Source organism: Canis lupus, chromosome 24, assembly GCF_048164855.1.
Source record: "Canis lupus baileyi chromosome 24, mCanLup2.hap1, whole genome shotgun sequence".
NCBI classification, from domain to species: Eukaryota; Metazoa; Chordata; class Mammalia; order Carnivora; family Canidae; genus Canis; species Canis lupus.
Window position 1 is genome coordinate 21,551,325 of NC_132861.1, and position 22,677 is coordinate 21,574,001.

Here is a 22,677-nt window from a genome sequence, read left to right on the forward strand (position 1 = left end):
GTCTCTCATGTTCTGTCACCCTCACTGATATTTCCCTCTCATTTTCTCTCCTTTCCTCTTTATTCCCTTTCATTAATTTTTATATTCCCCAAATGAATGAGACCATATAATGTTTGTCCTTCTCCGATGGACTTATTTCACTCAGCATAATACCCTCCAGTTCCACCCATGTGGAAGCAAACGGTGGATATTTGTCATTTCTAATGGCTGAGCAATATTCCATTGTATACATAGACCACTGCTTCTTTACCCATTCGTCTTTTGATACTTCACATTTCTAAAAGAGTTTTCTTCCCTATAAAATCCCAGAAGGCAAATTAGCAATTACAAAACTTCTCCTACACATCTGTAGTATAAAAGTAAGTATTTCAAGGGGTTCCTGGCCGGCTCAGTTGATAGAGCATGTGACTCTTGATCTCACAGCTGTGAGTTCAAGCCCCATGCTGTGTGTGGAGTCTATTAAAAAAAAAAAAAAAAAAAAAAAGGAAATAGTTGAAATATTTCCTTAAAACCAAGATGTCATACCTTAAACTGTAGAGTTCTCGTTCCAATTCCACTTTTTGACGCTCTACCTGAGATTTCATTTCTTTTGCTTCTGATAGTTCCTCTTGTAGTACATTGACCTTATATTCCATTTTTAAAATTTTTCTTGTAAGTTGTTCACAGTCCTTAGTTTTTAATTCTATTAATCTTTTGTATTTAAAAATTGCATCCTGGGTTGTCAATACACTAACAGAATCTACACCAGAGGAAAAACAAAAACAGAAATAAAATACAGGAGGCATCAGGGTGAGTCATTTGGTAAAGCATCCAACTATTGGTTTTGGCTGAGGTCATGATCTCACAGTTGTGGGATTGAACCTGGCATTGGGTGCTGCACTCAGCAGAGTCTGCTTAAGTTTCTTTACCCCTTTGTTCCCTCCCTCTCTGTTCCTCTCCCCATCTCCTGCTCCTGCTCTCTCACAAATTTGTTCTTTAAAAAGGCAAAATAAAATAACATGAGTACTTTTTGCATATAAAGGACCGAGCATGTTCACATTCACTCATTCATACATTAAATAAATATTGAGTAACTTCAACGTAAAGATATTATACCAGGCGCCTGGGTGGCTCAGTCAGTGGGTGTCTGCCTTTGGCTCAGGTCATGATCTTGGCGTCCTGGGATCAAGCCACATGGTGGGATCCCTGCTTAGTAGGGAGTCTGCTTCTCCCTCTCCCTCTGCCTCTCTCCCTGCTCATGCTCTCTCTCTCAAATAAATGAATAAAATCTTATTATCAATAGAACTTTAAAATCTTTTAAAAAGAAAAGAAAACATGACCAAAACCTTTCTAAACTTAATGAAAACTATAATCCCACAGACCCACAGAGGATCTGGCTAGGAGAGAAGAAATGAAAGTAAACTATTGTAATTAAAAAAAAAGATTTTATTTATTTATTTATTTATTTATTTATTTATTTATTTATTTACTTATTTATTTATTCATTCATTCATTCATTCATTCATTCATTCATGAGACACACGGAGAGAGAGAGGCAGAGGGAGAAGCAGGTTCCCTGAGATACCCTGATGCGGGACTCGATACAGGGACCCTGGGATCACACCCTGAGCCAAAGGTAGACTCTCAACCACTAAGCTACTCACGTGTTCCCTACTGTAATTTTCTTTAACTACATATGATGTGGTATATCACTACAAGAAGGTGGACTGTGATGTTTGAGTCATATGCTTTAAACCCTAAAGCAATCACTAAAATAGCAAAACTTAAGAGTTATAGTAATAAGCAAAGCACATACATACACTATATGTGTATGTTTATATATATATAAATTAAACTAACTTATAAAAATTAGTTGATTAATCTAAAAGAAAGCAGAAAGCAAAGAAAATGGGAACAAAGCAGGTCAAATGGAAAGCAAACAGGATGAGAGATTTATATCAACTATATCAATAATCAGTAAATGAAAATTATCAAAAAATAAAAGAAAGAAAGAAAGAAAATGGTCTAAAAGCCTCAATTAAAAGAAGGCTGAGCTTGAGTAGTAGCAATATTAATACCAGGCAAAATAGATTTCAAAGCAATATATATTCTCAGTAATGTATAAGGTCATTTGTTAATGATGAAAGGGTCGATAAATAAGCATAACAAACCTAAATGCTTATGAATCTATTAATAAGATCAAAATACATAAGGCAAAAAATCAACACAACTGCAAAGAGACAGGCAAATTCACAATTTTAGTCTGAGATTTCAATAGGCAGAAAATCATCAAGGATATAGAAGACTTGACCGCCACCACCTGTCTCAAGTATCCATGGAGCATTTACCAAAAGAGATTATATTCTGGGTCATAAAATAAACCTTAATAAAAGGAGTTAAGTCAAAAGGATTGAAGTCATGAAAGTGTGTTCTGTGACCATAAAGTGATCAAATTAGAAATGAAGAACAAACCTACCTCTGGAAAATACTCAAATACTTGCAAACTAATTAATAATGCACATCTAAAGAACCCCTGGGTCGGGGGACCTAGGTGGCTCAATTGATTAAGTGTCTGCCTTTAGCTCAGGTCATGATCTCAGGGTCCTGGGATTGAGCCCCACGTTGGGCTTCCCACTCAGAGGGAAGGACGCTTACCCCTCTGGACCTCCCCTCGCCTATGCTTTCTCTCTCTCTCAAATACATAAAATCTTTAAACAACCCTTGGAATAAAGAAGTCAAGAAAAAAGAAATTACAAAGTATCACGTACTGAATGAAAATAAAAACATAGTATGTTAAAAATTTCTGGAATCCTCCTAGAGTAGCACTCATCTCACCATTTATAGCACTGAGGTATATATTAAAAAGAGAAGGAGGTGGGGCAAGATGGCAGAAGAGTAGGGTCCCCAAGTCACCAGTCCCCACCAACTTACCTAGATAACTTTCAAATCATCCTGAAAACCTATGAATTCGGCCTGAGATTTAAAGAGAGAACAGCTGGAACGCTACAGTGAGAAGAGTTCATGCTTCTATCAAGGTAGGAAGACGGAAAAACATAAAGAAATAAAAAAGCATCCAAGGGGGAGGAGTCCCCGCGAGGAGCCAGGCAAAGGCCACGCAGCTAGTGCCCCCAGGACAGGAAAGCCCAGTCCTGGAGAAGCAGAAACTTTACCAATCTTCCTGGAAGGAAAGGCGCTCGCTCGCAGGGAGCTCGGGCAGGATCGCAGGAGGGGTACGGATGCCCTCAGGCTCCCAGGGGCACTAAAAGAGCAACTGCACTCTGGGGGAGAGCCCTCCACACACTGCAGGCCGAGCTCCCTAAAGGGCTGGATGCTGCGCCCAGCGGGGCCCCGGGAGCAGCTCAGGTGGCAGCCACTGTGCAGCCCCGGGAGTGTGATTCCAGCGGTGCAGGCCCCAGAGCCCAGGGTGCCAGGGACACAGCCCAGGATCCGGCACTCCCCCCGGGACAGGTGGAGGCTGGGAGGACACAGGGCAGCAAGGACGCTCCTGCTGCCAGGCGGACCTGAGCTGTGCAGATCAACACCCCCTGCCCCCGGACCATTCAGGCCCCTGGGGACTAGGAGCTGCTGTAGTTACTGCGGGAGCAGACTCCAGAGATGGAGAGCTGGCTGCCGCCACTGTTGTTCCTCCTGCTGTCACCTTGTACCTGGGAATGAGCAGGAGCTTCACTGGATAAACAGCTTGCACTGAGCCCTGCACCTGGCAAGGGGCTGGCAGCTCCTCCAGGCGCACATACCTGCGAATCAACACAGCAGGCCCCTCCCCCAGAAGACCAGCTGGAAGGACAGGGGAAAAGCAAGTCACTGACCAAGCAGCACTGGAAAGTTCCAGGGGAAGTCGAGGGATTTACAGTATATAGAATCAGAGGATACCCCCTCTTGTTTCTTGTTTTCTGTTTGTCCCCCCTCCCTTTTTCTCTCTTTTTCTCCTTTTTCCAGTACAACTTGTTTTTGGCCACTCTGCATTGAGCAAAATGACTAGAAGGAAAAACTCACCTCAAAAGAAAGAATCAGAAACAGTCCTCTCTCCACAGAGTTACAGAATTTGGATTACAATTCAATGTCAGAAAGCCAATTCAGAAACACAATTATAAAGCTACTGGTGGCTCTAGAAAAAAAAGCATAAAGGATTCAAGAGACTTCATGACTGCAGAATTTAGATCTCATCAGGCAGAAATTAAAAATCAATTAAATGAGATGCAATGCAAACTGGAGGTCCTAATGATGAGGGTTAACAAGGTAGAAGAGTGACATATAACTAGTGTATGACATACAAGACAAGTTGATGGCAAGGAAGGAAGCTGAGGAAAAAAGAGAAAAACAATTAAAAGATCATGAGGAAAGGTTAAGGGAAACAAATGACAGCCTCAGAAGGAAAAATCTACGTTTAATTGGGGTTCCAGAGGGCGCCGAAAGAGACAGAGGGCCAGAAAGCGTATGTGAACAAATCATAGCTGAGAACTTCTCTAACATGGGAAGGGAAACAGTCATTCAGATCCAGGAGATAGAGAGATCGCCCCCTGAAATCAATAAAAACCACTCAACATCTCGACATTTAATAGTGAAACTTGCAAATTCCAAAGGTAAAGAAAAGATCCTTAAAGCAGCAAGAGACAAGAGATTTCTAACCTTTATGGGGAGAAGTATTAGGATAACAGCAGACCTCTCCACAGAGACCTAGCAGGCTAGAAAGGGCTTGCAGGATATAGTCAGGGTCCTAAATGAGAAGAACCTGCAGCCAAGAATACTTTGTCCAGCAAGGTTCTCATTCACAATAGAAGGAGAGATAAAGAGCTTCCAAGATAGGCAGAAACTGAAAGAACATGTGACCACCAAACCAGCTCTGCAAGAAATATGAAGGGGGACTCTGTAAAACAAAGAGGAAGTCCAAGGCAACAATCCACAAAAACAGGGACTGAATAGGTATCATGATGGCACTAAATTCCTATCTTTCAAGAGTAAATCTGAACGTGAATGGGCTTAATGACCCCATCAAAGGGTGCAGGGTTTCAGATTGGATAAAAAGAGCAAGACCCATCTATTTACTGTCTACAAGAGACTCATTTTAGACATAAGGACACCTACAGCCTGAAAATTAAAGGTTGGAGAACCATGTACCATTCAAATGGTCCTCAAAAGAAAGCAGGGGTAGCCATCCTTATATCAGCTAAATTAAAGTTTATCCCCAAGACTATAGTAAGAGATGAAGAGGGACACTATATCATACTTAAAGGATCTCTCCAACGAGAGGACCTAACAATCATGAATATTTATGCCCCGAATGCGGGAGCTGCAAGGTATAACAATCAATTAATAACCAAAATTAAGACATACTTAGATAATAGTACACTAAAACTGGGAGCTTTTAACACGTCACTTTCTGTAAATGACACATCTTCTAAGCCCAATATCTCCAAAGAAACAAGAGCTTTAAATGATGCACTGCACCAGATGGATTTCACGGATATTTATAGAACTTTACAGCCAAATGCAACTGAATACACATTCTTTTCAAGTGCACAAGGAACTTTCTCCAGAATAGAACACATACTGGGTCACAAATCAGGTCTCAACCGATAACAAAAATTTGAGATTGTCCCCAGCATATTTTCAGACCATAATGCTGTGAAACAGGACTAAATCACAAGAATAATATTGGAAGAAATTGAAACATGTGGAGGTTAAATACCATCCTGGTAAAAGATGAAAGGGTCAACCAGGAAATTAGAGAAGAATTAAACAGAGTCACGGAAACTAATGAGAATGAAGATACGGTTGTTCAAAATCTTGGGATACAGCAATAGGAGTCCTGAGGGGGAAATATATCGCAATATAAGCATCCCTCAAAAAACTGGAAAAAACTCATATGTAAAAGCTAATCTTGCGCCTAAAGTTGCTGGAGAAAGAACAGCAAATAAAATCTACACCCAGCAGAAAAAGACAATTAATAAAGATTCGAGCAGAACTCAATGAAATAGAGAGTAGAAGAACTGTGAAACAGATCAACAAAACCAGGAGTTGGTTCTTTGAAGGAATCAATAAGATAGATGAACCATTAGCCAGCCTTATTAAAAACAAAAAAGACTCAAATTAGTCACAAATGAAAATGGAGAGATCACCACCAATACCAAGGAAATACAAACGATTTTAAAAACTTAGTATGAGCAGCTATACGCCAATAAATTAGGCAATCTAGAAGAAATGGACTCATTTCTGGAAAACGACAAACTAGCAAAACTGGAACAGGAAGAAATAGAAAGTCCAAAAAGGCCAACCACCAGGGAGGAAATTGAAGATATCATCAAAAACCTCCCAAGACACAAAAGTCCAGGGCCAGATGGCTTCCCAGGGGAATTCTATCAAACGTTTGTAGAAGAAACAACACCTACTCTACTAAAGCTGCTCCAAAAGATAGAAAGAGATGGAGTACTGCCAAACTCATTCTATGAGGCCAGCATCCCCTTAATTCCAAAACCCAAGACCCCGCCAAAAACGAGAGGTAGAGAGAATAACCCTGATGAACACAGATGCAAAAATGCTCAACAAGATAGCAGCCAATAGGATCCAACAATACATTAAGAAGATGATTCACCATGCATGACCCAGTGGAATTTATTCCCGGGATGCAAGGCTGGTTTAACACTCGTAAAGCAATCAATGTTATAGATCATATCAAGAAGAGAAAAAACAAGAACCATATGACCCTCTCAATAGAGCCAGAGAAAGCATTTGACAAACTACAGCATCCATTCCTGATCAAACCTCTTCAGGGTGTAGGGATAGAGGGAACATTCCTTAGCATCTTAAAAGCCATCTATGAAAATCCCACAGCAAATATGATTCTCAATGGGGAAACACTGGGAGCCTTTCCCCTAAGATCAGGAACAAGACAGGGATGTCCACTCTCACCACTGCTCTTAACATAGTACTAGAAGTCCTAGCCTCAGCAATCAGACAACAAAAAGAAATAAAAGGCATTCACACTGGCAAAGAAGAAGTCAAACACTCCCTCTTTGCGGTTCACATGACAGTGTACATAGAAAACCCAAAAGACTCCACCCCAAGATTGCTAGAACTCATACAGCAATTCGGCAGTGTGGCAGGATACAAAATCAATGCCCAGAAATCAGGGGCATTTCTATACACTAACAATGAGACTGAAGAAAAAGAAATTAAGGAGTCAATCCAATCGACAATTACACACGAAACCATGAGATACCTAGGAATAAACCTAACCAAAGAGGTAAAGGATCTATACGCTCAAAAGTACAGAACACTTCTGAAAGAAATTGAGGAAGATGCAAAGAGATGGAAAAATATTCCATGCTCATGGATTGGAAGAATGAATTTTGGGAAAATGTCAATGGTACCCAGGGCAATTTATACATTTAATGCAATCCCTATCAAAATACCATGGACTTTCTTCAGAGAGTTGAAACAAATCATCGGAAGAGTTGTGTGGAATCAGAAAAGACGCCAAATAGCCAGGGGAATTTTAAAAAAGAAAACCAGAGCTGGGGGCATCAAAGTGCCAGATTTCAGGTTGTACTACCAAAGCTGTGATCATCAGGACAGTGTGGTACTGGCACAAAAACAGACACATAAGGTCAATGAAAAAGAAGAGAGAATCCAGAAATGGGCCCTCGACTCTATGGTCAAGTTATATTTGACAACTCTATAGTCAAGTAATATTAGACAAAGCAGGAAAGACTATCCACTGGAAGAAAGACAGTCTCTTCAATAAATGGTGCTGGGAAAACTGGACAGTCACGTGCAGAAGAATGAAACTACACCATTCTCTTAAACTATACACAAAGAAAAACTCAAAATGGATGAAAGATCTAAATGTGATACAGGAGTCCATCAGAATCCTAGAGGAGAACACAGGCAACAGCCTTTTTGAACTTGGCCACAGCAACTTCTTGCAAGATACATCCATAAGGCAAGAGAAACCAAAGCAAAAATGAATTATTGGGACTTCATTGAGATAAAAAGCTTCTGCACAGCAAAAGAAACAGTCAACAACACTAAAAGACAGCTTCCAGAATGGAGAAGACATTGGCAAATGACCTATCAGATAAAGGGCTAGTATCCAAGATCTATAAAGAACTCTTTAAAATCAACAGCAAAGAAACAAACAATCCAATCATGAAATGGGCAAAAGACATGAACAGAAATCTCACAGAGGAAGACATAGACATGGCAACAAGCACATGAGAAAATGCTCTGCATCACTGGCCATCAGGGAAATACAAATCAAAACCACAATGAGATACCACCTCCCACCAGTGAGAATGGGGAAAATTAACAAGACAGGAAACAACAAATGTTGGAGTGGATGCAGAGAAAGGGGAACCTTCTTGCACTGTTGGTGGCAATGTGAACTGGCACAGCCACTCTGGAGAACCGTGTGAAGATTCCTCAAAGAGTTAACAATAGAACTGCCCTATGACCCAGCAATTGCACTCCAGGGGATTTAGCCAAAGATACAGATGCAGTGAAACACCGGGCCACCTGCACCCCGATGTTTATAGCAGCAATGTCTACAGTAGCCAAACTGTGGAAGGAGCCTCGGTGTCCTTCAAGAGACGAAAGGATAAAGAAGATGTGGTCTATGTATACAATGGAATATTACTCAGCCATTAGAAACGAGAAATACGGGATCCCTGGGTGGCGCAGCGGTTTGGCGCCTGCCTTTGGCCCAGGGCGCGATCCTGGAGACCCGGGATCGAATCCCACATCGGGCTCCCGGTGCATGGAGCCTGCTTCTCCCTCTGCCTGTGTCTCTGCCTCTCTCTCTCTCTCTCTCTCTCTCTCTCTCTCTGTGTGTGTGACTATCATAAATAATAAATAAAAATTACAAAAAGAAACGAGAAATACCGACCATTTACTTCAACATGGATGGAACTGCGGTGTATTATGCTGAGTGAAGTAAGTCAATCGGAGAAGGACAAACATTATATGGTCTCATTCATTGGGGAATATAAAAAATAGTGAAAGGGAATAAAGTGGAAAGGAGAAAAAATGAATGAAAATATCAGGGAGGGTGACAGAACATGAGAGACTCCTAACTCTGGGAAACGAACAAGGGGTGGTGGAAAGGGAGGTTGGCGAGGGGTTGGGGTGACTGGGTGATGGGCACTGAGGGGGGCACTTGATGGGATGAGCACTGGGTGTTATGCTATCTGTTGGCAAATTGAACTCCAATTTAAAAAATAATAAGAAGATATCAAAAACAAAAACAAAGACTTATCAACACTCGACAAATAATAAACCTAATTTTTTAAATGACAAACATTTTGGCAGCTCAATGAAGATATACAGATGTTAAATAAGCTCAACATTATCAGTTATTAGGGAAATGTGTATTACAACCATAAATGTATATATTTATACACATATATGCGTGTGTGTGTGTGTTTATATTAAATACCCATCAATGGCTACGATTAAAAAACTGATAATACTAAGTACTCACAGATATATATGGAGGAGTTAGAAACCCTCATACACTACTGGTGGGTTTAGAAAATAGTACAATTATTTTAGAAAACAATTTGGCAGTTTCATAATAAGGCAATATGAAGAGACAGGAAACTTAAGAGTGATGGATATGTTAACTGTCTAAATTACAGTTATGGTTTCATATGTGTATATATATGACAAAACTATCAAATTATACACTTCATACATGTGCAGTTTACCTAACTAAAGCTGTTGGAGAAAGAAAGCCTCTATTATATGAAAAAACATCTAAGACAGTGGCTGAGACATGGATGGAAGGATGGATATGAAACCATACAAGATGAGGCCTGTGGACTATGGTCTTTTACCTCATAGCATGAAGAAGTAATAGCTAAGCTTTAAGCAAGGGGGTAATGTGATGAAATGTAAACTTTTAAAAATGTATAGTAATTATGGTTGCAGTGTAGACCAAGATCCCAAGAGGTGGAATGGCAGGGAAAACGGTCCTGAGGTTAGTTCAGTAATCTAGGAGAAAAATAATGGTAACCTGACCTTGGGTGAAAGCACAGAAGAGAAGCAGAGTTCACAAACACATCAAGTGTGCCATTCCCACGTAGACAACCACAATGGAAATTATAGTTCTTTGGCTGAGAGTATTCAATAGTTCTCTATTTTAATATAAAACATATTTCTGAGATGAGTAGCTCTATAACACATCAGTGTTGTGTGGCGCCCCGCTAGACGAGATGTGCACATATTACTACAATCATACATACAGAAAAAGGCTTTATATTTATACAACGGCCCTACCTTTACAATCCATGCCAAGTTGTCCAATGGGCAACAGGGAACTCTTATAATCGGAGTATTGCAACTTGCAATGCTCTGAAGCTGCTTCAGATGACTGAGTTAAGTCATCAAGGTGTTCCACAGAATTCACTTGCTTTTTGACCTACAAATAAATAATACTATTTCAAAATGTCATCCAAATATTTATAAAATATACTAAGTGTAGAGAGATGATAAATATCCATCTTTTTATAAAAGCAAAAACATAGGTACTTTTTAAAAGAACTGATTTTTATCAAAAATACCTTTATCAGGGATCCCTGGGTGGCGCAGTGGTTTGGCACCTGCCTTTGGCCCAGGGCGCGATCCTGGAGACCCGGGATCGAATCCCACGTCGGGCTCCCGGTGCATGGAGCCTGCTTCTCCCTCTGCCTATGTCTCTGCCTCTCTCTCTCTCTGTGTGACTATCATAAATAAATAAAAATTAAAAAAAAAAACCTTTATCAATAATTAGTGTTTCTGAATAATTTTTTCACAGCAGATGTCTACACAACAAAGGAAAATTTTCATTTTTTCACTATGCGTTTCATAAAGTAATTTTTTTCCATGGAATAACATTTCTGATAAATATGAAATATCAAAATAATATAATAAAAATATATCATAAATGAAATAGAATTATATATTTTGTTTGTTTGTCTACCTTGTTCTTTTCCTTAGATGTTTTCTTTGCAGGTCTAAAAAGAGAAAGGATTCTTTTCAGGAAAATATTAAATATAATAAATATAATAAATATAATATGTATTTTAAGAATACAAAGAATATTTAAAGCATATCTAAGCAATATTAATAGTAATATTAACAAAGTATTAAATTTAGATCAAAATTGCAAAAGTAAAGGAAAATCATAATGTTACTCACATTATTTGATAGGGGTAAATATACATTTTTTGTTGTCATTTTCAATAAAAACAAGTTTTCACTAAATCAATTTGGAAAGTGCAAACTAAGTTTTTTTTATGACACAAGCCCTTTTTAAATAATCATGATATTAGTGTTTTGAGGTTTTACTGTGCAACTACTATGCATTAATTGGGACAGTTTACATATCCTTTTTTTTTTTTAATTTTTTTTTTTAATTTTTATTTATTTATGATAGTCACAGAGACAGAGAGAGAAGCAGAGACACAGGCAGAGGGAGAAGCAGGCTCCATGCACCGGGAACCCGATGTGGGACTCGATCCCGGGTCTCCGGGATCGCGCCCTGGGCCAAAGGCAGGCGCCAAACCGCTGCGCCACCCAGGGATCCCAGTTTACATATCCTAAAGGGTTTTTAGGCCTTACACAAACCATATAAAGTAGGCAATTATACTGCGTATCTTGCACAGGAAGCAAATGAGGCACAGAAATTCTAAGGAACTTCCCCAAGCCCATACAGCTGGCAGGAGCAGACCACCCAGAACTCAAGTCCAGGAAATGTCCCTTCCCAACATGTGTTTTACAATATGTGGTAAAAGTAAGTTTTCTAAGTAATGTGATAGCAATTGAATCTATAGTATTATTCCATTTCTAGCTATAATTATTCTAGAAATAATTTCTGAATCTTACATACATTTTTAATTTTTTATTTTTAAAAAAGATTTTATTTATTTATTCACTAGAGAGACACACAGAGAGAGACAGGCAGAGACACATGCAGAGAGAGAAACAGGCTCCCCCACAAGGAGCCTGATGCGGGACCCCAGGATCACACCCTGAGCCCAAGGCAAGACACTCAACTGCTGTGCCACCCTGGCATCCCACACACTTTTTTTTTTTAATTAAAATACTTCATACCTAGGCAGTATTGAAAATCTACTTTCAATAAACTAAAGATTTAATTCTTCTAAAGAAGTTCATTAATGGGCATTCCTTTACTCATTCAAATGTTTATTCATGGATTCAACAATTACTCATTAAGCACACAATATGTGTCAATGACGCTGCTAGTACAGTAACCGTGGCTCTTGTAACTTAGAACTTTATAATCCAAAAGTAATAATCTACGATAGATGAATAGTTTTTCAATTGTAAATAAACATATTGTAAATAAACAAAACCATTCCCCTTTCCCCAGAACTTAAACAAATATTAAGTTAATATAATCAGATACTCCAAAGCCCCTCACAAAATCATAGCTATTCATGATACTGTCAAAGGTACTGAATACCTTAACCTATCAGGGAATGATTGGTTCTAATCACAATCGCCTATGTGTCTGTATATTTACTATTATATATATATATTTTCAATCAATGAAGGATAGTATCTGCATATTCAATTATATGAGAATGAATACTGCATGGTGGAACCAATTCTAAATTAACAACCTCTTACCACGAAACTCATATTCTGATCTGGGGGTCCTGGGATCGAGTTCTGCTTTGGGCTCCCCACAGAGAACCTGCTTCTCCCTCTGCCTATGTCTCTGCCTCTCTCTCTGTGTCTCTCATGAGTAAATAAATGAAATCTTAAAAAAAAGGTCACTCCTCCTCATCCTAACCTTTCAAGTGGTGTTTTTGATATACTTGAGTATTTCTTCCCTCAGCCTGTACGACACTATATTACAGTGTTTTACTTACATAACAATAATCATAGCTAGTAACATTCCCTCAGAGGAAATAAAGAATTTGTAGATTTTACCTTCTTTCATCCTGATCCATTTCACTTAGATTGTTGTCATTACTCACTCGTAGTAGACTACCAGTTAGGAAATCGGCCTTCTCAAAGCCTGGTGTAATCATAGAAGCTTTTGATGTCCACTTTACATTTTTATCTTTCTTTATTTCCATGATAGACAAACCAGGATCATTACTTAAAAAAAAAAAAAATCCAGTTAAAATATGCATTAGAAAGCCAATATTTTCTAATAATTTTACTGGTAAGGAATTAAAAAAATTTTTTTTGTAAACATCTGTTACCCATCTGAATTCATTTATTAATTCACAGAACAGTTATGAAGTACAACCATATGCAAGGAAATACACATATACAATTATGATACAATGTCATTTGTGGGGACAAAACTGCCTATGTAGGACCTGTGGAATCAAGGGGACCATTGGCCATTCACCAAGGGACCGAGGAAAAGTCTCATCTGCCCGTGCATCAGGTAACAGGGATATGCACTACACTCCCAGCTATGGACCCGGCAAAAGCCCATAAATTGGCGCCACCCTCACCCTCACAGCCTCCATCTGGGAGCCCCTGGAAAACACTTAGATAATCACCCATGGGGGTAGAGAGTCTTCGTGGAAAACCAGCTTTCCTGCAGAGAAGTTCTAGCACACCACCAGAGCAAAACAATCAGGTTTGGACACATGGGAGCAGTAGTCATTATAGACTGGAGGAGGTGACTGCTACTTCAAACGCAAAGACAGCAATGCAAAAGGATATGACAAAATCAAGGAAATATGACACCAACAAAGGATTACAATAATCTTCCAGTAATCCATCTCAGACACGTGGAGATCTGTAATTTATCCAAGAAAGATTTCAAAATCTCAGTCTTAAAGAAATTCAAGGAGCTGCCAGGAAACACAAAAAGCCAATTCAGGGGTGCCTGGGTGGGTCAGGCAATTAAGTGTCTGACGCTTGATTTCATCTCAGGCTATGATCTCAGGGTCATGAGATTGAGCCCTGCATCAGGCTTACACTCAGCACAGTGTCGCTCTCCCTCTGCTACTCCCCCCCCAACTCACACACTCTTTCTCTCGCTAAAATAAATGCATAAAAGCTTTAAAAAACAGTTAATTCAATAAAATGAGGAATATACTACATAAACAAAATGAGAAGTTTAATGAACAGCTGGAAGGGCTTAGTCAGTTAAGTGTCTGGCTTGGCTTTGGCTCAGGTCATGATCTCAAGGTTGTGGAATCACCCTCAGGTCTGCTTGAGATCCTCTCTCCATCTCTCTCTCCTTTCTTTCTTTTCTTTTCTTTTCTTTTCTTTCTTTCTTTCTTTCTTTCTTTCTTTCTTTCTTTCTCTTTCTCTTTCTTTCTTTCTCTCTCAAATAAATAAATTTTTAAAAATAATTTTAAAGGGACAAAGAAAAAGAAAATGTTTTGGTAACTTGTGCATACTTTTAGCCTAGTATCTAATTCTAATACAAAAGCTAGATTTACCAACAGAAAATTATATATATATTTTCATGGACTAAATGCATGCAAGAAAATATTATGAGCATACAGCTATGTAAATTTACAAAAAGACTGAATTTTCCCACAGGAGATTAACTGAGTAACTTTAGGGCACTGAAAACAAAAACAAAACCAGCAATTACTGTTTTAAAATTGCCATACAGATAACTCTTCTAGTTAAATTAAACATCCAAAAAAGATGGATCTTCCTGAAAGCAATTATTAAACAATTCTTCTCGACCCAAATTTCAGACGTAAATCTGTAATTATGGATATGAAATAGCTTTCATTTTGAACACAGTTAATAGAAGCAACTTTTAAATAGAAAACAACTGGTTAAAGATACCTCAAAGTGATGCTGGCGGGGGAATGCTAACACGCAGCCATGGTAACGAGAAGCCATTAGAACCAGTTTTAAATGTTTGTAATGATCAATGCCATCTGTCCCCACTCACCAGCCAACCAATGTCAGCTTCTCCCTCCTGAAGTATAGCCAATGTGGGACAAAATCACTCCAATACGCATGCCTCGAGTGCCAACCAATCAACAACAGTCTTACCCAAATTACCATGGTGCTTCAGATGATGACAAACCATTTAATTCTCTGAAAGTCTCCCAAGTCTTAAACTCCACTTTTCCTGAAACTGTATATAGAAAGTGAAGACTACTCTGTCAGAAAAGACTGTAAGTGGCCAGCATAGCTCCCTCTTATTAGTAAGCAGTAAATTCCAACTTCACCTTTGTATTTCAGATATTGAGGGCTCATATCCTTTGGCAAAAATGTTTAAAGTCCTATAATAATTTACCACATTTCATTTTCCTTAATGAAACCTAAATGAAGTTTGCTCTTCCTTTGTTCCATTCTACTATAATTAAAACTAACATAAATACCAGTAAAAGAATAAGTAGCAAGTAACCACAATATTAGGCCCAAATAATCCACAAAATGCAGATAACTGACAGGTTAAATGGTCAGAATGGACCCATGCCAACCTTTCTTTCTGTTTAAGTGAGAATTGGTATTATGTTAAAAACAATACACACGGGTTAAACTCCGTTCACTCAACCAACATTTATTGAATAGCACTATATATGCTAGAATGTTCTCTAAGCACTGAGGACATGGCCATGAACAGAAAAAATCCTACTCACGAGGAAAGTAAACATAGTAACAATAAAGTACCTAGGCAAACTACACAGTATGAGAGGAGAAAAACTAAAGCAGAGAAATCAAATTTCGATGTGTCGTAGTGAAAGGGGTGGTCGAAATACTAGTCAGGATAAACCAAGAAGGGCCTTGCTGAGAAAGTGACCTTGAAGCAAAAACCAGGGAGAAAAAGAGGGAGCAAGGAGTAAGCCACGAGGATACCTGAGAGAAACACTCCACAGAGAGTTTATAGCAAGTACAGAGGTATGCCTGAAATGTTTATAATGAGGGTGGGGGTAAGAATAGTGAGAAATTCAAGTGTGGCTGAACAGAAGGAAAGGGATAGAAAGTAGTTCAAATCAGAGAGACCGAGGGAAGAAAGGATAGGGAGGGACCTGAGATGAACAAGTCACATAAGGCCTTGTAGGTATTAGAAAGAACTTGAGCATGTACTCTGAGTGAATGGGAGGCCATCAGGTTTTGAGCAGAGGAGGACATAATCTGACTTATGTTTTAATAGATCCACTGTGTTTAGAATTAATGGAAAGTGAATTTTCGTAGATTATACAATATGAAGTCACTATTGAAAAATTTGGTGTGGTGCATGTTGAAATATATGGTCTTTAAAAAGGAAGAATAAGGGGCATCTGGTTGGCTCAGTCGGTTAAAGCGTCTGCCTTCGGCTTAGGTCATGATCCTGGAGTCCCGGGATCAAGCCCCGCTTCAGGCTCCCCGCTTCCCCCTCTGCCTCTGCCGCTCCCTGCACTCACACTCTATCTCTCTCAAATAAATAATCTTAAAAACATTTTTAAAGAAAAAATAATAGCATGTATGCAAAGTGCCTGAAAAAGAAGATTCCTTACATTAACAACCTCTTGGTTTATAGCATAGGGATCAAATGTTTATACAGAATATGGGACAAGTTGCCATGTGAAATCTCTTTGTAATAATATTCAGATCAATTTGAGAGTCCAACATTTGAGCACTCGTGCATTGGGAACCAAAACCAAAAACCTAATAATGAGCAGTTTTGTTGGTAATAGAGTGCCAGTGTAGCAGGTAACTTCCTTTTGCAACTCAGCAGATATTAAAAGTATTCTAAAGTTTCTGTAAGACATCAAACCAAACACTTTAAATATACTTTGGGGGATCCCTGGGTGGCTCAGCAGTTTAGTGCCTGCCTCCAGCCCAGGGTGTGATCCTGGAGTCCCAGGATCAAGTCCCACATCAGTGGGACATCAGTCCCCTGCATGGAGCCTGCTTCTCCCTCTGCCTGTGTATCTGCCTCTCTCTCTCTCTCTCTCTCTTTCTGTGTCTCTCATGAATAAATAAAAATAAAATTTAAAAAATATATATATACTTTGTTAAACAATCAAAACCCTGCAGACCTAAATTCATTTTCTCAAATAGTCACACGCTGCATTATTTTATAGGTGTGAAAACTTACTTCCTTATGGATGGTTAGACTCCCTCCAAGTTTTTGATAAGGGAATGCTGTAATAAATAATCTTAACTTACATAGGTAACATGTTTATGTAAGTACTCTTAATATATCTGTCATATTTTATATGTATAATAATACATAATAAATGTTCTTAGAATATGTGTGTCTAAGTGTTGACCCAAGTCATGTTCTCCTATAGGATCTACTCCTGGCAATGAAGCCGTTGGGATATAGGGACAGCATATGTGAAATTTCAAATGCACTACTACATCACCCTTCAGAAATGATTTGTCAATTTTCTTTCTCTCTCTCTCTTTTAATTTTTTAAATTTATTTATGATAGTTACACACAGAGAGAGAGAGAGGCAGAGACATAGGCAGAGGGAGAAGCAGGCTCCATGCACCAGGAGCCGGACGTGGGATTCGATCCCGGGTCTCCAGGATCGCGCCCTGGGCCAAAGGCAGGCACTAAACCGCTGCGCCACCCAGGGATCCCTCTCTCTCTCTTTTAAAGATTTTTATTTATTTATTTATTCATGAGAGACACAGAGTGAGGCAGAGACATGGGCAGATGGAGAAGCAGGCTCCTCATGGGAAGCCTGATGCAGGACTCGATCCCACGACCCCGAGATCACAATCTGAGCCAAAGGCAGACGTTCAACCACTGAGCCACTCAGGTGCAACGGATTTGACAATTTTCACCTAACAACAGTGTGTAAGAATGACTTCTTCCTCACATTTGCTAACCTACATTATTTTTCTTTAATTAAATATTTATCTCTATGCCTGCAAAAAAAATTGATACCATACCGGTCTTTGCCTTTTTCTGTTTAGCACCCTGGGTGGAATACCTCTACTAAAAAAATAAAATGTGTTAATCATGAACATTAGCTCCAAATAGAATTTGTTTTATGGAAAAATAATAATTATCTACTGTTTAAATATTGCTATAGGCTTACCTATCAGAATCTTCATTCTGCATAGTAGGAAACAGGTGGTTATCAGTTTTTCCACTCTTTCTTTGTTGAATTAGTCCAGCTGCAGGAGCAGCAACAGGAGGAGGAGGAGGAGCAGCCGGAGGAGCAGCAGCAGCAGCAGTAGCAAGAGCAGCAGGAGCAGCAGGAGGAGCAGCAGCAGCAGGAGGAGCAACAGCAGCAGGATGAGCAGCAGCAAGAGGAGCAGCAGCAGGAGCAGCACGAGGAGCAGCAGCAGCACAAGGAGCAGCAGGAGCAGCAGCAGGAGGAGCAGCAGCAGCAGGAGCAGCAGGAGGAGCAGCAGCAGCACAAGGAACAGCAGGAGGAGCAGCAGGAGTAGCACGAGGAGCAGCTGGAGCAGCACGAGAAGCAGCAACAGCACGAGGAGCAGCAGGAGGAGCAGCAGCAGCAGCAGGAGCAAGAGCAGCAGCAGGAGGAGCAGCAGCAGCACGAGGTGCAGCAGGAGGACGAGCAGCAGGAGCAGCAGCAGGAGCAGCAGGAGGAGCAGCAGCAGCACGAGGAGCAGCAGGAGGAGGAGCAGCAGCAGGAGCAGGAGCAGCATGAGGAGCAGGAGCAGCACGAGGAGCAGCAGGAGCACGAGGAGCAGCAAGAGCAGCAGGAGGAGCCACAGGAGGAGCAGCAGGAGCAGGAGGAGCAACAGGAGGAGCAGCAGCAGCAGGAGCAGCAGCAGGAGGAGCAGCAGGAGGAGCAGCAGGAGCAACAGGAGGAGAAGCAGCAGCAGCAGGAGCAGCAGCAGGAGCAGCAGCAGGAGCAGGAGCAGCAGCAGCAGCATATATCTTTTCTGCTCCTTCCATTTTACTACTCTTGTGCTTCTTCCTTTCTTTTCCACTCTTGAATGGAAATTTGATACTGAGAAGAACTCTTACAACTTTATTCATTAAAAAGAACTTTTTCATTAATTGTATCATTTGACATACATATGACATCAGTTTGTCATAATTTTAATCAATAAAACTATCTTGCGCTTAACTTTATCATTGCATGTAATTGCAATTTTTGGAAATTCTGCTTCATTTCTGTTTGAATAGAACAACATAATTTTCCAGAATTTCAAAAATGACTTTAATTTTGTGTTCATATCTACACTTTGCCACCTAACATTCCCAACTTCACCCCATCTGACCAGCAGATCCAAAGAAATAAAGAGACACAAAAATCTGTCCTCTTCTGTCTTTACCATCTGGATTTTGCTTACACAGACAGATTTAAAGGATGTGACGTTGTGATGCTCCAGGAACAAATAGGAAGCTTTCCATTTCTGCACTGAGCTATTCTTTCCCCAACTGCCTTTTATAACTCTTTTTTCATTTGGATCCCAGGGCTATCAAAAAAGTCACAGTGTTCATTAAAATATGGGAACCAAAGTTCACCACAACGTAAAAGGAGCAGAGCAAAACTGGCATTAGTGTAGAATTTGGGGAAATGAATAATGCTCCCCAAACTTCACATTCCATAACCATAAAATTTTATAGCTAGAGGGTATAAAAGTAATTATCAACTTTAATCCCATTTTCTATTGATAATGGGAATAAAACCAAAAAAGGTTACATGATTTGTCCAAAGTTCCTAAAGTGGCATTACCTAGCATCAAAAGAGATGATACAATTCCTTAATGCTGAATCAAATAAATGACCCAACAAGTTTATTTATCAGCTATGCTAAAAGTGTGACTTTGGCACAGTAATTTAATACCTTAATTGGGGATGAGGCGCTTAGCTAATTTTTATTTTAAAGGAGGATATCTCTAGATTTTGTTTATTTTTCACCTCAAACATCAGTTTTCTCCCTTAGAGTCAAATACTGAAGGTTTGCTGAAAATCTATGCTACCTACATGATAAAAGTCGTATGTGTCAAAATATATCATACTTTATTAAACATAATGTAAAGGTTTGACTCAACAGAAACACCTGAGAATGGTGATTAAACAAACACATGTGTGTATACACACACACACACACACACACACACACACACACACACGTGGGCACCTGGGTGGCTCAGTAAGCTAAGCATCTGCCTTTGGCTCAGGTCTTGATCCACGGGTTCTGGGATCAAGACCCGTGTATCAGGCTTCCTGCTCCGCCGAAAGCGTGCTTCTCCCTTTCCCTCCGACATCTGCTCCTCGGTTTGTGTTTTCTCTCTCTCTTTCTCTCTCTCTCTGTCAAATAAAATCTTAAATTTTTTTTTTTTTTTTTTTTTTTTTTTTAAATAATGTGGAGGAGATGCCTGAGTGGCACAGTTAGTTGGGCCTCCAGCTCTTGATTGCAGTTCAGGTCATGATCTCAAGGTCATGGGATCGAGCCCCGCCTCAGGCTACATGCTCACTGGGGAGTTTGCTTCTCTCCCTTTCTCTCTCTCCCTCTACCCTTCACCCTGCTCACACCCTCTAAATAAATAAATAAATAAATAAAATAAATAAATCCTAAAAGAAAAAAAGAGTCTGTTTTTAAAAACATGGGACAAAAAAACTGGTGATGATGCAAATATTTGTTATTAAAAATATCTCAAAGTGGTCGTGTTGGAATTTGAAGTTCCAAGAGTTTGAGGAAAGCAGAGAAGACTACACATACTGTAGCAATAAATAGATTGGTTTAGATGAAATATTTGTTTATATCCCTTCTCTTAGTTATTGCTTCTTTTCCATTTTATGTATTTATTTATTTTAAAGATTTTATTTATTTATTCATCAGGGACACACACAGAGAGAAGCAGAGACACAGGCAGAGGGAGAAGCAGGCTCCATGCAGGGAACCTGATGTGGGACTTAATTAATCCCAGATCCCGGGATCATACCCTGAGCCAAAGGCAGACGCTCAACAGGTGAGCCACCCAGGCATCCCAACTTCTTTTCCATTTTATTGTTTGGAAGTGCAACTTATATTTAAGCCAATAGATAAAAACCCTAGATATCATGATATATATTTTAAAGATCTATGTATTTTAGAGAACAAGACTGATAGCATGAGAGAGGCACAGCGGGAGAGAGAAACTCAAGCAGACTCCATGCTGAGCACAGATTCCCGACGTGGGGCTCCTCTTCACAACCCTGACAACACAACCCAAGCCAGAAACAAGACTAGGATTCTCAACTGGCCGTGCCCCCCAGGCACCCCAAGATAATCGCATTTTTAAAGCAATTTTCTCTACAGTTATTCTGCTTCATGAGGTCACAGGGTGCATAGTGAAAAGAGCTTCCCAGTTCACACGCCACTTGGGAAACTGAAAGAAACTTAAGGAACACAAATCATATGTTTTCCTGCATTCCTATCATTTAGATTGCAGAAATAATCTATTTCCGAACACAATTATATATTGAGACAACCCCATTTTATACACGAGCTTTTTTCATAAGTGGAAAATCAAAATGGCTCACATAATTGACAAAGACAAAAAACAAAAGAGCAACAGCAAAGTGAATCTACCTCTTTTTGAAGTTCAACTTTCTCTTTTTCCGAAGCCAGGAGTTCTACTTGTAACATGCCTTTCTCATTCCTAAACCTTTGCAGATCTTGCTTATCTTGCTGTAATTCTTCTTTTTGATGTACTTCTGATGTTCTGAAAGGACGTGGTGAAGAACTCACAACTTCTAATGCAGGTTCCGTACTTTTATAGTTATTAGTACTGTCATTATCTGCATATAATGGCTTCTGGAAAGAGTCTCGTATTGGTTTTGTTTTCTTGTAAGTGTTTGTAATAGCAGAAGTATCATGCCTTTTCTTCTGAATCATTTGTTTCACCACATTGGAGTGGGCAAGCTGCAAATCAAAAAGGCTTTCTGGGTCACTATATGGAGGGATATATCCAGTGTCTAATTTACTATTAGTGGTATTTTGGTTCAAACTTTTGGCCATCTGCAGGTCAAACTCTTGGTCTTCTTTCACTTCAAATGTAACAAGTGGGTTCCTTACTTTTTTATCTTCTGTATCGTTATCAAGACTCTCATTTTTGTTAAAAACATGCTCACCTGGTTGGTTATCATTTTCATGGAAAGAAAGCTTAGAAGATGACTGGCAAGCATAGTCTGGAGACCCAGAGTATGAATGAGAGAGAACAGCATTTTCGAGACTAGGCTCTTTTCGTTCAGGAAAGGCCTGAGGTACTACAGAGACAGACACTCCAAATTCATCTTTTTCCTCATAATCAAGTGTAACTTTTGTCAATTTTGGAGGTATTTCCTTTAAGTCTGCTTCTTTAGAATTACCATGTAGTGGCTCTACCTTAGGATGAGTAATAATTTGGTACTTTTCACAAGTTTTACCAATCTCCTGAGTTAACTCTCTGCTCATGAGCTTTACATTATTTTTCCAATCTAATTTGCCTTGTTTCATCCATATCTCCTCATACTTCTTGTGTGCACGAAGATGTTCTGAATGTACAGATCTACCATCCTGTCTATCACATTCCATATGCATTTCTGGTTCTCGAGCCATATCTTGCAGTTGCACAAGTGGAACGTTAATTTGCTTGGTTTGGCTTTCAGATGTCTTTTCAGCCAGCATACATGTTTGTGAAATAACTTTATCCTTAGGTAATCAAATGCGGACAAAGAAAAATTAGAAAATAATTAAAATTTAGTTATTAGCTGCTCCTAAGACACTGATTATAACTAAGAAGTGAGGACAGAAGAAAAGCATAAATCCATTCACTTATATTTTGTCAGG

General features: G+C 39.5%; 1 protein-coding gene across 10 annotated transcripts in view; it reads right to left on the minus strand.

The window, feature by feature from the left end:
* Positions 1-22,677, minus strand: part of LOC140615870 (ankyrin repeat domain-containing protein 26-like) — a 185,417-nt gene that overhangs the window by 40,125 nt on the left and 122,615 nt on the right. For 9 of the 10 annotated variants that reach the window (XR_012016381.1, XM_072795925.1, XM_072795926.1 and 6 more), the window contains 7 exons: positions 21,439-22,539; positions 17,980-18,845; positions 12,934-13,104; positions 10,955-10,988; positions 10,557-10,715; positions 10,273-10,414; positions 526-739 (listed from right to left, as the gene is read on the minus strand). Coding sequence is in view for 9 of the 10 variants with exons in the window: in XM_072795925.1 (XP_072652026.1) it covers positions 526-739; positions 10,273-10,414; positions 10,557-10,715; positions 10,955-10,988; positions 12,934-13,104; positions 17,980-18,845; positions 21,439-22,539 (2,687 nt within the window). In the remaining variant the exon portion in view is untranslated. The remainder of the gene's footprint in view (positions 1-525; positions 740-10,272; positions 10,415-10,556; positions 10,716-10,954; positions 10,989-12,933; positions 13,105-17,979; positions 18,846-21,438; positions 22,540-22,677) is intronic. The other variant, XM_072795932.1, reaches the window with a different exon arrangement.